Here is a 14,963-nt window from a genome sequence, read left to right as displayed (position 1 = left end):
CTAGTTATTTCCTCAAATATACAGACTTTGCCTTTATAATACTGATTTTTTTTTTATTCTTAAACAAGAGTTAAAATGATTTAATGATTTTTCAGGAGTCTTATGTGCATTAAAAGGAAAACAGGTGTGTGCACAGCAGTAAGTTTAATATTCAGAGAAACTGTGTTTCCATTTAAAAGAGGGAATAAACCAATTTCATGTAAACAACCAGAAAAACCACCCCAGCCCTAGAGAAAACAGACACACAAATACTTTACTCCTTTCATAAATAATGTATTTTATTGCATATGGCTATTAAGGAGAGCATCCATGATCAATACAGACTAAATACAATACACTACTCTAGTTCCATTTATTCTGGTCTCCAGCAGCATCACATTTATCCTTATATACAGCGTGTACATTGGAAGACACAGCAAGATAAGTTAAGTCTCTTGTCATATCACAATAGCAAGAAATATATTTAACATCTTGATATCCAGAAACAATACGTACCCAAAAAGAAAACACTGCTTAATAACTGTTAAGGTTATATAGCAAAAAATATTTTAAATTTAAGGTAAGTCAGGCAAAATGTACAAAGACCCAATATACATTGTGAAGTTTTAGCAAACGTAACATTTATACATTTTGGTTCCATTCTGTAAACTAAATTAAGAATGTAAGTATTGCATATGCCTTTGTGAAATATACAGGATAGAGAAGAATTGACTATATTGTCAAGTTTTTGTTTTGAAGTTGCTGTATGCATTTTAGCCATTTGTTTTAGTGGCATGATTTCTTAATTGGTACAGGGGGCTACTTCAAAATAGAAGTTCAAAACATTAAATTCAGCAGATACCACACTCGGTGCTAAGGGGGGGGTTCAGACAGAATATGTCAAAGGTATGTTTTTTTTAGTTCAACTTGAACAAGCAGCATTTTAGAATGTCTTAGAACCATTTATAGTATTATTATTATTATTATTATTATTTAAAAAACCCTCAGATTAATATTTAAATTGATTTTAGTTCTAATATTGTAGTAGCCTATGCATTGCTGTGATTTAAGACCCCCAAAATTACACTGAAAAATAAAGTGTTTCATGGGGTAGGGAAGGAATTAGTTCACATTCATCTTTGTCTAGTAATACAATCCTCAGTTCTAAAAATTCAGCACGTAAGCAGGAAGACCGCATTGCCATTCATTATATTTGTAAGACACGGACTCTCGTCTTCCTCAGAAAAAAAATCCCAAAAGATAATGCATTATTAATAGTGAAGAACAGGTTCCACCTAGCACAATGATTTAAAAAAAGAATAAAAAAAGTCTCACGTAACTCAAATAACTTAGTAATACTTACATGTCTACCAGAGCAGGCACTGGGGAGGTACGCTTAAAATGTATATGAACTCTTCAACAAATTTATCGAAGAAGAAACAAGGTGGCATGACATTCTGCTAGTCTGGTGCAACAGCTGTATGTGACATTTGTGACAGCTGCCACCACATCACTCAGATTTTCAGGCTACTGGAAACATGATGCATGGGTAGCCTTGAAAAGAACTCAGGATAAGTGACTGCAATGGTTCTTCTTCCCTGTAATAATGCCTGCAGCTGCAATGGTGCTTTCCTGGTAAAAGGCAAATATCAGGACTTCCTAGATGGCAAGATAATACTGTGTTAATATTAGTGCTTGAATCTGCTCGATACCCATTATCATCCCTGCATTCCTAGCATGCCTATGTGGATTTTTGGTTACAAGAAATGCAGCTAAGAACAGGGTTAGCTGACAAAAGTGAGCTTGTAAATAGAAGAAAAGGCTTCTGCAATCTGAAGTACCTATATAAACACCTACATAGAGAGGATTAAACAAGTGTGTCAAAGGTACAGAGAGATACCCCCAATACAGTTTGATGTTTTAAACTTACGTTGCTTCAGTTACACATTTTTATATTTTTTCTTTTTTAACTACTCTGAATCCTCTGTCCCAAGTCCGATTCACGGAGTTTCATTCCATTTTAGACTTTCCAGTGCCCTGGTTAGGCTTCATCTGAGAAGTAAACCCTGCGGCTAGTGATTCACAACCCAGCAACAGCAGCAGCTGTACGCGTTGCAAGTTCAGTAAGGCTGACGACTGTTCTTGAGAGACTCAGCATAGAGATAAAGAAGGTCCTGTCGTACACCAACACCACAAATCCGGCTTTACTTTGAACTGAGGTAGTACTGTGGTAGGCTTGAAATTATGCCAGTAAATACCAGATCTTACTGCTTCAGCAGGTGTTACAGAACCCCCTAATATGCCGAAGAATAAATACAGTTTGTCTTTGCAGAAAAAGTAAATGAAGGCATTGGCCGTTAGTTAAAGAGGCCGGCAGAAAAGTTCCTATGTTCTAAAGAGCATCTCCAACTTCTGTCGAAACAGCAGCAAAATGATACCGTAGATGCCATGGTAATGAGTTAGGCAGGTTGCTTTCCCTTCCTCCCAGATTTGTTGCACAGTTCAGTCCACAACAGTTAAGTAACTGTCCGGACCAACAATAACAACAACAACAAAAAGTAAACCTTAAGCAGCTTCAGTTAAAAAAAAAAACAAAACAAAACAACAACAAAAAAAAAAAAACCAAAACAAAACAAAAAAGGTATATGCCGAGCAGCTTCTTTGAATGTTGTACTCTGTTGTTTGAGGTCATGGTGAGAAAACTAACTCCTTCACTCTGAAAAGAAAAATGAAAGAAAGTCAATAAAACCTGAAAAAAACCCCAACATATTTATGATTTAAACAACACAAAAAATACCATAAAGAGATTATTCAGAATGCGTTTTCATGGAAGAAAAAAAATTGCAATAACTGCTTTCAGACTTATATACATCATAAGGTATTGCAGAGGCTATAAAGGGAGTACTCCCCAATCCAATACCACCTCCTGTTTTTTAGAACATTTCAGGTGGTGTTCTTCAGATCAGCAAACCACAGGAAACAGAACTGGTTAGAAAACCCGACACAAAATCCCCCCAGTTCAAGTTGTGACCATCACTGTTTGCATCAGTGAAAAGGAAAAGGGGTTGCAGAAAGTAGGTACAAATTCAACTGGTTTTTTAGTCAGCTGGGTGTTATCAAAAGCTGTCCATTTCCAGACATTAGAAACAGGTTTCTTGAGACTGTGTTGTCTTTAGGGAAAGAGTCTTCTAAAAACATAAGCAAAGTATAGAAAGAACCTTCTAATTTAGTTATTTGACTTACTGAATAAGTAGTATTCCAGGAGTAAAGATATGGGTAGGTATGCAAATGGCAGGAATCTTCTCCAGATTACTGACTACAAAGCTGCTTTAAATAGTCAAGGTGAATTATTCAATAAAATAGAAACTGATTACGAAGTGACCCATCCTATTTTAAAGAATGCAGCTGACTCCTTTCATGTTTTTTCACTGCAAAGAATTAATGAATAGTATGTGCCACTACCATAAGGGGACATTATTATATTAACTCACTACGTTAAGATGATTTGTTAACATGGTTATTAAAAATCAAAATTTCCTTAGAATGTTGCTTATTGCATAGATTTTTCCTGTTTGCTGTAATATTTGGAAAGCAGCAGTACACAAACAGTAGTTATCAATGCACAAAGAGTAGTGATTAAAACACTGAGACTGTAAATTTTACATGACAAAGCATTGGCACTTCATTTCGAAAGGTGCCAACCAAGTGGTAAATCCTGATACAACATCAGGCTGCAACATTACATTCATACTAAATGCTATTAATAGTGTCTAGTTCATTTAATAGTTTATAGAAACTTTTTTTGTTGTATGTCATCCCCAAGTTTACAAGTTAGATCAAAATTTTAGTTTGAAGATGTATTACACAAGTTTTCCTAAACAGTCAAGCTATCTGGAACACTTTGGGAATTAATACTGTAACTTTGAAAAGTCTATAAAGGACATAACCCATTAATTTTGACCATATTGATACAAGAAATCTGTATTCCTGTACATTTTTAATTCCTTTGGGACCATAAAACCAAAATAAATTATAAAGAAACTTGGATGTCAAAGTAAACACAGTGCATATCTCTGCAAGTTTCAATCCATATACGCTTCTGATAAAGCAATATAAAGGCTTTTCCTTCAAGTCTAGACAAAAACAAAGGTTGACATATCTTGGCATGTATGTGAGAATTGCTTTTGAATCTCTCAGAGCTAAGGTTTACTTAAGGAATTAGTCCTGCTGGAGTCAACTGGAGCCACTATATGATCAGATACTTAGTATATTACTTAGGATTTTATTTCATGACACAGCTTGAGATGAATTAATAACTGGCCAAGACCAAAAGGAGAGCATCTCATTGCCCCCATCCATTGTCATTTATTTGCTGCCACTTTTCTGATCAGAAACTAAGTCAAAAGTACCCACTCAATCTTCAGAAAACAAACTTTCATTGTTTGGAGTAGGAGGGTGTTTCAAATCAAGAACTTGAACTGCTTTATGATGCAGTCATGGAAGCCCCAAAACTGCCACCACCATCCAGTACAGCTGTGTGGGAGAACGTGTGGCAGGTTGGATGGCTCTTGGAAGCGAGCAGAGATTCCTCCTTTGAGGAAGAGCCACCTAATAAACCACTTTGCTCCAACTTTTGTTCAGGGAAGCAGGATAAATGCATCATGTAGGCAAACAAGTGTTTAATGATACATGCTGACCCTGTGTTACTGCTTTCCTCCTTCAAATGAAAACCAATCTGACAACTAACTTTAGGTTCCCAAAAGCAGCCACATAATAGCGAAAGCCAAATAAATAAAAATAAAAACAAAAACAAAAACATGTGTACAGATAGGGAAATCAGAGGAAGATATTTTTGCACATGCAAAGAACACAAATAAGTGTGTTTCCAGAAGTATGTCAGCCTAGTGCGGTCATGACGGAGGATTATTAGCAACTGAGCAAACCTGCCATTGTTCTTACAGCACAACAGGTACTTTCCAGCCAGAATTAAACTGTAACAGGTGAAGTGGTCGATGCTTCAAAGCACTTTCACAAGGTTTTGTAGGTGGACAATGGGACTGTGGGCACAAGCTTAAGAGTCTATGATGCAATAAACACGCCATCCAATGAGTCTATCCAATGCTGACCCATAATTCAAAAACTAACCCAAACATAGTCTTCAATAATGAAACAATTTCCTATGGCTTTGAATCAAGAAAGAAAAAATAACTACTTGATCCACATAACAGCAATGTCAGCTTCACAGGAAGCCTACTTGCAAGAAGTAAGTTGCAGGTTCCATGCTAAAGTAAAATAAAAAAAAATTACATCAATAATCACTGTTAATTTTTACTTCAGTGATTAGTATCTTTTACTTATTTCAAGTCTCAGGTCAACATTACATGCTACACAGCAAGTCACACCAGCATACATTGTTTTTATCCAGGAACCAAACAAAATTCCTACAGGACACAAACATATTCTTTGATAACCTCATTCCCCATGGGCACGCACAAATCAAAATACAAAGTCCAGCACTGTGTCAATACTGAAGTTTCCTCTTGGTTTTGGGCTTTATTAAGAAAAGCATCCATGATCACTGCTGAGTTTCCAAAACTACTTAAAGTCATCTGATTCCAGCAGTGCTTCTTGGGGAATAAATCAGATAATAAACACACACAAATTGTTAGGAAACTACAAAAAACTCAAAGACTTGTTAAATATACTGTGAAGAGAATACAATGGTTAGTCAATTAAAGTAGATCTAGTCTGCTTATAGATTTTCAAAGTCAGTAAGCAATGAATAAAAATTTTCTTAATTCTTAAAAAATAATTCTCATCTGCTAACAAGCATACAGACAGAAACAGCTATTCATGTGGCTCATGGCAAAACATGTTGCTGGTTATGAATAACCAGTAAATTTATTCCACTGGCAGCGCGACTGCCAGAGCGGATCAGGCATCGGACACAGAACCCCCAACTCTGCCACAGGCTTCTGCCCTGACTCCAGGCAAATCACTCAGTGGCTTCGTCCCTTTGTTTCTGCTCCCCACACTGGCTGCCAAATCGATTAAGGCTCTGATCCCGCTAACTATCTTTTCCTGGAAGAGCAATCCTATTGATACAACCAAATCTGGAAGTTAACAACGTGTATGTCTGCAGGCATCAGGCCAGGCCATTAGACGGCACAGACCAAGGAACCACATCCCACCTGAAGGGAGATGTCTTTGGCTCCCCAACACCCAGGAGGAGATGCATGGCAAGGCACCTGGCCAGCCAGAAAAGGCAAGTGTTCCCCCCACCAGCAAGTTGCACTGCCCTCCCTACCCTTCAGCACTGTGCACTGTACCCATACCCGTACCCCGCAGGACACGGGCTTACAGGCACCTGGGCGGGTTGTAGCCTTGCACCTCAACAGCCCCTTCCCTACACCCAGAGCAGCTGGTGTCAATAAGCAAGTGGACCAGGGAGGCAGGCAGCAGGGGCTGAGGGGTGGAGAGGGACAGCATGGGTCCCGACGGTGCTAAACCCATGCCAACCTAGCCCCGACACCCAACAGGAGATGGTGCGAACCACCGTCTCCGAGGGCTTCTTCACAGGAAGGATTGTGGGATGCACATACACACATTGTAAGGTCATAAATTTGGCTAAGCATCCCAACGCGAATGCAGCCTGCCTGCTCGCCAGGATGCACAGCAGGAGCCAAATCTTGACCTCGCTCTGACTCTCATTAAGCAATTTAATGAATATTATTCTTAATATTAAGTACATAGGTAACCCTGCTAAACAACTCATGTGCTGAGCTATGGCTCTCCATAAGTAATTTCAGGGAATGTGAGCTCCGCTCAGCGGGACTGCTCATACCAAATAAAGCCGAGCTCTGCCATCACCACATGAAAAAGTTTCAATCAGGGCTTAAACATTTGCCTTACCAACACTTCACAGGAAAACATAAAGTAGTATGCTCTAACAGTTTATAAAGCCCATGAATAATATCCACCCAAAGTAAAATGTTTCCACATTTGATGGGAAAACCAAGTTAAACCATGAAATGAAAAGGCCATGTTGTTGTTGGGTTTTTTTAAACAAGTCAAGGTTGATCATAATTGGAGACATACTGCCCCAAGTAACTAGCTCTTTTGGTATGTTATTCCACTAAGAAACAGTACAAAATGTTGTTTTGATATGTCTGTTTTATGAATTTAGAAAAGTAAGCATTGGGTCATCACAGATTCTTTATGACTGATAATAAAAAAAAAAATCACTGAATTTCTCTAAAGTAGTAAAGTAGGGATTTTGTGGCCACAGTTATTTATATTAAAAGGAGCTTTATAGTACTTTTAATTCTTGCGTCAAATAGTTAAAAATCGTAACATCTTGAATTGCATTAAGATAACCATGGGGAAAGATATTACTTTCTAAAGTGGGAAACAAAACACTAGATTATCTGGAAAAAGATGCTGCATATCAGCACCTGCAAGTACTTTTTTTTTTTTTCCTAGCATACACATGGGAGTCTAAAATGTCCATCTGATGGCATGAACAAAGCCCCACAATTTATAATGAGTTGTCCTGGTTTAGCCAGGATAGGGTTAAGTTTCCCCAGCAGTGGGAGGAAGCTCTAGCCAGGTTATTCATATGCCATGCTGACGGTCATGTCCAGGGCCAGAGCGCGGGAAGAATCGGTGATCGCGTGGGTTGGCGCAGCCGGTTCTGTCTTTGCTGTATCGGTATATACTTTGCTCTGTTCATTGTTATCACTGTTATTGATATTGTTTGTTGTGTTGCAGTTGCTCTGCTGTATTAAACCTGTCCTTATCTCAGTCTCGGGGCTTTGTATTTCACTCCCTTTGTGGGGGAGGGGCAGCGGCCACGTGGTCTCAGACCCCGGCAGGGGCTAAACCATTATAACTTTGGCACTCCAACGTGGGGCTGGAGAAGACTAAGATAAGGACAAAAGGAGAAGGCGTGTTAGAGCAATCTGTTAGGTGTAATTTTTCTGTTTTTATTTACATTTGTTTGATAAGAAACGTTTGCAATGCTGGCCAATTTGCTTGCGTGGTGGGGCTGGATTAATCCTTATATCCCCTGTGTGTTCCCAGTGCTGGTGTTTGTTCTCGGTGGAAAATGTATCAAGGGTCTTGTTCTGCTCTACTGGTTACTGTCTGCTTATAATGGGCTCGTTTCGCTGCTTGTGGGGGTGCACCGCTACCTGTTTGCTGCCCGGTCTTTTGTTCGGGGTCTCACCCCCTCTGTGGGTGAGCCAGGGGAAGAGATTCTCTCGGTGTTTGAGAGTTTCAGCTATCCCTGGAGGCTCCTGGCCACTGTGTTCATGGTACAATGCTTTCTAAATGTCTGCCAGATCTTGTTTTGGGCTATGCGGTACTTCTCCAACAATAGCACCACCCGGAAGCCTGCCCTGAGGGCAGATAGTTATAAATGGCTAGGTATGTGGGAGAAGATGGGCAAGTACCTGAGTCAGTGGTCACCCCCAACGTTCTGGGATTTCACTCCCGAACAAGTGCAGAGTCCTGGTAAACTGGTGGAGTGTTTGGAAAAGGTGTGCAGCCAATCTGACAAACCCCGGGAGATGCAACTTGCTGCGATGTGCTGGGGGCTTGCCCATGCTTACCGCATCACCCTTAGCACTGATCACTGCCCTCAAGGGGGAGAAAGAGCTGCAGGATCTGAAAGTGAACCTGCTGGTACAGCAGCTGGGCCAGGGGGACAGGCAGCGCCAGTACCGGTCGCCTCCACCAGCACAGCAGCTGAGCCAGAGGGACAGGCAGTACCAATATCAGTTGCCCCGATACAGAAAACCAAATATACCAAAAAAATCCCCTCGCAGTGCACAGGGTGATAATGAACCAGGCCCATCACGAGAGCAGGAGGAAGAGCCGGAGGTAATCATCCGATCTCTATCCCTCAGTGAGTTGCGAGATATGCAGAAGGATTTCGGCCGCATTCCAGGCGAGCAAATTTGCACCTGGCTGCTCCAGTGCTGGGATAGTGGAGCTGCTGGTTTGGAATTGGAGGGGAGAGAGGCCAAGCAGGTGGGACCTTTAGCCAAGTAGGCTGGTATTGACAAGGCAATAGGGAAACAGGCTCAAACCCTCAGCCTTTGGAAGCGACATCCTGCTAGGATGATGCTCTATGTCGGTTAGGCAAGTGGACCGACATGGAGAAAGGCATTCAAAACCTCAGGGAAATGGCTGTGTTTGACATGATCTATGGTGATCTGAATGATGAGCAGTCACCAATGGATCCAGATCAGGCCCCTTGCACACAGTTGATGTGGCAGAAGTTCCTGCAAAGTGGACCAGAGGGACATTCCAAAGCACTAGCAGTAGCGTCCTGGTGGTAAGACACCCAGACTCAGACAGTGGACGAAGTGATTATCCAGCTCCAGCAATATGAGGGAAGTCTCCCTTCCTCCCAACATGCTTTGGTTTCAGCTGTAGAGGAACTGTCTCAGAGGCTCCAGAAAGTGGAACAGGACATGTCCTGTGTTCCACCTGCACGGGCCAATGTCTCAGCTATTAGAAGCAGGCGCTTCCCCACCCAAGAGAAGGGCAGTGGAAGACACACACCACGGGGCACCCTGTGGTTCTTCCTCCATGACCATGGGCAAAACATGAGAAGGTGGCATGGACAGCCCACTTCCGCCCTAGCTGCACGAGTACAGCAACTGAAAGGAAAGACCACCATGAAAGGGGAGTCTTCCAAGAGAGATGCAGCTCCAGTGTCTAGTTGGAAATCCCCCAGACAGAATAGAATGGCCAACTGTATGCTTGACCCTCTTGAGGGGACCAGGAAGTCATTCTTGCAGGAGTCACTCTTAGATCAAGTGAGTGATGGTGAGCAGGATTAGAGGAGCCCTGCCTCCAGCCAGGTGGAGGAAAGGGATAATCGGATTTACTGGAAGGTGTGGATCTGATGGCCTGGCACATCAGAACCACAAGAATAAAAGGCCTTGGTAGACACTGGCACACAGTGCACCTTGATGCCATCAAGCCACAGTGGGGTCGAATCCATCTGCATCTCCAGAGTGACAGGGGGGTCCCAATAGCTGACCCTATTAGAAGCTGAAGTAAGCTTAACTGGGAAGGACTGGCATAAGCACCCCATTGTGACTGGCCCAGATGCCCCATGCATCCTAGGTATAGACTACCTCAGGAGAGGGTACTTTAAAGACCCAAAAGGGTACCGGTGGGCCTTTGGTATAGCTGCCCTGGAGGAGGTTGAGCAATTGTCCACCTTACCCGGCCTCTCAGAGGACCCCTCGGTGGTGGGGTCGCTTAAGGTCGAAGAGCAGCGAGTGCCAATTGCTACCAAGACGGTGCATCGCCGACAGTACCGCACTAACCGAGATTCCCTGGTCCCCATCCATCAGCTGATCCGTCGACTAGAAAGCCAGAAGGTGATCAGCAAGACTCACTCACCTTTCAACAGCCTTATATGCCAGTGAGAAAACCTAATGGCGAATGGAGACTAACTGTGGACTACCGTGGCCTGAATGAAGTTACGCCAGCGATGAGTGCTGCAGTGCCAGACATGCTAGAGCTCCAGTATGAGCTGGAGTTGAAGGCAGCCAAGTGGTACGCCACGATTGACATCACTAACGCGTTTTTCTCCATCCCAGTAACACCAGAGTGCAGGCCGCAGTTTGCGTTCACTTGGAGGGGTATCCAGTACACCTGGAATCGATTGTCCCAGGGGTGGAAACACAGCTCCACCATTTGCCATAGACTGGTCCATACTGCACTGGAGAAAGGTGGGGCTCCAGAACACCTGCAGTTCATTGATGATATCATTGTATGGGGGGACATAGCTGAAGTCTTTGAGAAAGGAAAGAAGATAATTGAAATCCTCCTGAAGGCTGGTTTTGCCATCAAGCAACAGAAAGTTAAGGGGCCTGGAAGGGAGATTCAGTTCCTAGGAATAAAATGGCAAGATGGGCGTCGCCACATCCCAATGGAGGTGATAAACAAGATAACAGCCATGGCCTCACCAACCACTAAAAAGGAGACTCAATCTTTCCTGGGCGCTGTGGGGTTCTGGAGGATGCACATCCCAAACTACAGCCTGATTGTGAGCCCTCTCTACCACGTAACCCGCAAGAAGAACGATTTTAAATGGGGCCCTGAGCAACAACAAGCCTTTGAACAAATTAAGCAGGAGATTACCCAGGCAGTGGCCCTCGGGCCAGTCCGGACCGGGCAGGAGATTAAGAACGTGCTCTACACCACAGCAGGGGAGAATGGCCCTTCCTGGAGCCTTTGGCAAAGAGCAGATGGGGAATCCCGAGGCCAACCTCTAGGCTTTTGGAGCCGGGGATACAAAGGCTCTGAAGCTAACTATACCCTGACTGAGAACGAGATACTGGCAGCGTACAAAGGAACTCGAGCTACCTCAGAAGTGGTCGGCACTGAGACACAGCTCCTCCTGGCACCTCGACTGCCGGTGCTGGGATGGATGTTCAAAGGAAAGGCTCCCTCCACACATCATGCAACAGATGCCACGTGGAGTAAATGGGTTGCGTTGATAACACAACGGGCTCGAATAGGAAACCTTGACCCCCCAGGATTAGTAGAAATGATCATAAACTGGCCAGAGAGCAAAGATGCTGGGATGTCACCAGAACAAGAGGTGAAACGTGCTGAGGAGGCCCCACCATATAACGAGCTGCCAGAGGAGGAGAAACAATATGCCCTGTTCACTGATGGGTCTTGCCGCATTGCGGGAAAACATCGACGATGGAAGGCTGCAGTGTGGCATCCCACACGAGAAACCACTGAAACTGTTGAGGGACAAGGTGAATCGAGCCAGTTCGCAGAAGTGAAAGCCATCCAATTGGCTTTGGAGATTGCTGAGCGAGAAAAGTGGCCAAGGCTCTATATCTACACTGACTCGTGGGTGATGGCAAGTGCCCTGTGGATGTGGTTGCAGCAATGGAAACAGAACGACTGGCAACGCAAGGGCAGACCCATCTGGACCGCTGAAGTATGGCAAGACATTGCAGCCCGGGTGGAGAACATCGTTGTGAAGGTGTGCCATGTGGATGCCCATATACCCAAGAGTCAGGCCACTGACGAACATCAACATAACCAGCAGGCGGACCAGGCTGCTAAGATCGAAGTGGCTCAGGTGGACTTGGACTGGCAGCGTAAAGGTGAACTGTTCATAGCCCCGTGGGCCCATGAGACATCGGGCCACCAAGGCAGAGATGCAATATACAGGTGGGCTCGAGATCGAGGGGTGGACCTCACCATTGACACCATCGCAGAGATCATCCATGGATGTGAGACGTGTGCTGCAATCAAACAAGCCAAACGGGTGAAGCCCCAGCGGAATGAAGATCAATGGATGAAATATAAATATGGAGAGGCCTGGCAGATCGACTACATCACACTGCCACAGACCCACCGAGGCAAGCGCCACATGCTGACAATGGTGGAAGCAACCACTGGGTGGCTCGAAACTTATCCAGTGTCCCATGCCACTGCCCAGAATACCATCCTGGGCCTTGAAGAGCGAGTCCTGTGGCGACACGGCACTCCAGAGAGGATTGAGTCGGACAACGGGACTCACTTCCGAAATAACCTCATAGATGCCTGGGCAGAAGAACACGGCATCGAGTGGGTCTACCACATCCCCTACCATGCACCAGCCTCTGGGAAGATCGAGCGCTACAATGGACTGTTAAAAACTACATTGAGAGCAATGGGGGGTGGAACCTTCAAACACTGGGACACACATCTGACAAAGGCCACTTGGTTAGTGAACACAAGAGGATCTGCCAATCGAGCTGGCCCAGCTCAGTCAAAACTTCCATGTGTTGTGGACGGGGATAAAGTCCCTGTGGTGCGCATGAGGGACCTGCTGGGAAAAATGGTCTGGGTTAGTCCTGTGCCGGGCAAAGGCAAACCCATCCACAGGATTGTTTTTCCTCAAGGACCTGGGTGCACCTGGTGGGTGATGCAGAAGGATGGAGAGGTCCGATGCGTACCACAAGGGGACTTGATTGTGGGTGAAAACACACCGTGAGTTATACTGTGCTTTTGTTAATTTTTCTTTGTCAATGCTAATTGCTAAATGGCAGCTGGATGTGACGCACATGGTATAGAATAAAGGGGTGGATTATGTCCTGGTTTAACCAGGATAGGGTTAAGTTTTCCCAGCAGTGGGGGGAAGCTCTAGCTGGGTTATTCATCTATCATGCTGACGTCACATCCTGGCACGAGCGCGGGAAGAATCGGTGATCGCATGGGTTGGCGCAGCCGGTTCTCTCTTTGCTGTATCGGTATATACTTTGCTCTGTTCATTGTTATCACTGTTATTCTTACTGTTACTGTTTGTTGTGTTGCTGTTGCTCTGTTGTATTAAACCTTTCCTTATCTCAGTCTCGGGGCTTTGTATTTCACTCCCTTTGTGGGGGAGGGGCAGCAGCCGCGTGGTCTCAGACCCCAGCAGGGGCTAAACCACTACATGAGTGTCAACTTTTATCCAAAGGTACTAAAAATCGAAGTAATCTGTATTTGATACCCTATATTTATACAACTAACACTTATTTTACCTGCAGTCTTACACTAGAGTTTAAGCAGCTCAGTCTACAGTAGAAGTACAGATGGTGAGGAGGGCTATGCTTAGTTGATTTCAGAATCTGATATAACTTGTGTTTCTTATCATTTTGTCAAGGTTCTTACAGATTTTGTACTATGAATAAGTAAACATTAAAATGTAATTATATGGAAAATAAAGGATTAAACTTACAAATGTCATTATAATGAATTTATAGATAAAGTGCTGGTCCAGAAATATATTTCCCGTATCAATTATAATAAAAATAGGCACTTCAAATTTAAAATTAGGGAAGTAGACATGCTCATTTTTCCAGGATTAATTTAATGCAGTTGCTATCTCTTAATTTCAGAGCTACAGCCACTGTGTACTATTAAAAAAGTTTGTATAAATGTGATTTAATCCATGATTAAGGATAAAATAAATCAGACAAAAAACCCTCAACATAGTACTATCTGAGATTTGTTCAATTATTTTCTCCCTTGCAAATTGGGTATACAACTGTTCAAAAACATTACATGAAATTAAACAAAAATCAAGCTGCTTTTTCTGAGCAAACAAAATACTAGGAAAAAATGTTTAGTCCTTTTGGCCTTCCATCTGGAGGCTGTAAGAGGGACAGAAACACCCAGGCAGAAGCAGCTGTGGAAAATATATAGAGAATTTGCCACCGAAAAGATTAGTCTGTGTCAGCCAGCCAAAGAGCCACTCAACAGTTCACATGCACATGATTTAACTATTGCGGAACAAGTAGTGATGTTCTTGGTTGATGACCTTTATCATGCAACTGAAATTGCCTCCCACCTTACAACCATCACCATCTCTTTATCAGTGCAGATTCAAAACCTGCCACTGCAAAGGTGTCCTCAATTAGGCGGTTGGCTTGATTTTTACAGCTTCTTCCACCACATCAATGAGAGAGTGCAGTTCTTCCCAGGAACATATTGACAGCAACACGCAAACTCCAGCGACACCACTTTGCATACAAAGTGAGGCTGGAAGTTTCTTAAGAGACAGTTTTGCAAAACAACATGCTCACCTTACAAGTGATGAAGGGTGAGGGAGGAAGGGATTGGTGACTAATACACTGAACTACCTACCAACCCCACCTTCAGAGACACAACAAAACCAAATGAATTAGCACATCTGCCTCTACAGCATACACTAGGCAATACTCAGCTAACCTCTGCCATCCCCAATGCGTACCTCTACATCTCTGACCTACTCACCCTATGAGAAGCTAGTCATTCTAGCTCCTTATAGTCAAGGAAAAACAGGTGCTTCTAAGCAATAGTTCTTCTGCCCTATTTCATGTTAGGCTCAGATGAGTAAGAGTTATGAAAGATCTACAAGTCTGTGAGGTGTATGACTTGGTATTCATTTCAGGAGCACAGACCATATCCTTTTACACACCTTTACAATT

At 43.4% G+C, this 14,963-nt stretch overlaps 1 protein-coding gene across 1 annotated transcript in view; it reads right to left on the bottom strand.

Annotated features, from left to right (window-relative positions):
- Nucleotides 1-252: 252 nt before the first annotated feature.
- IRS2 (insulin receptor substrate 2) overlaps nucleotides 253-14,963 on the bottom strand; it is a 38,567-nt gene continuing 23,856 nt past the window's right edge. The window contains exon 2 of the mRNA XM_074815319.1: nucleotides 253-2,695. Coding sequence (XP_074671420.1) covers nucleotides 2,691-2,695 — 5 coding nt within the window. The 3' untranslated portion in view covers nucleotides 253-2,690. The remainder of the gene's footprint in view (nucleotides 2,696-14,963) is intronic.

This window comes from Strix aluco, chromosome 2 (genome assembly GCF_031877795.1).
Source record: "Strix aluco isolate bStrAlu1 chromosome 2, bStrAlu1.hap1, whole genome shotgun sequence".
Taxonomy (NCBI): Eukaryota; Metazoa; Chordata; class Aves; order Strigiformes; family Strigidae; genus Strix; species Strix aluco.
Note: the sequence above shows the minus strand (reverse complement) of the source record. Positions and strands in the feature narration are given on the sequence as shown.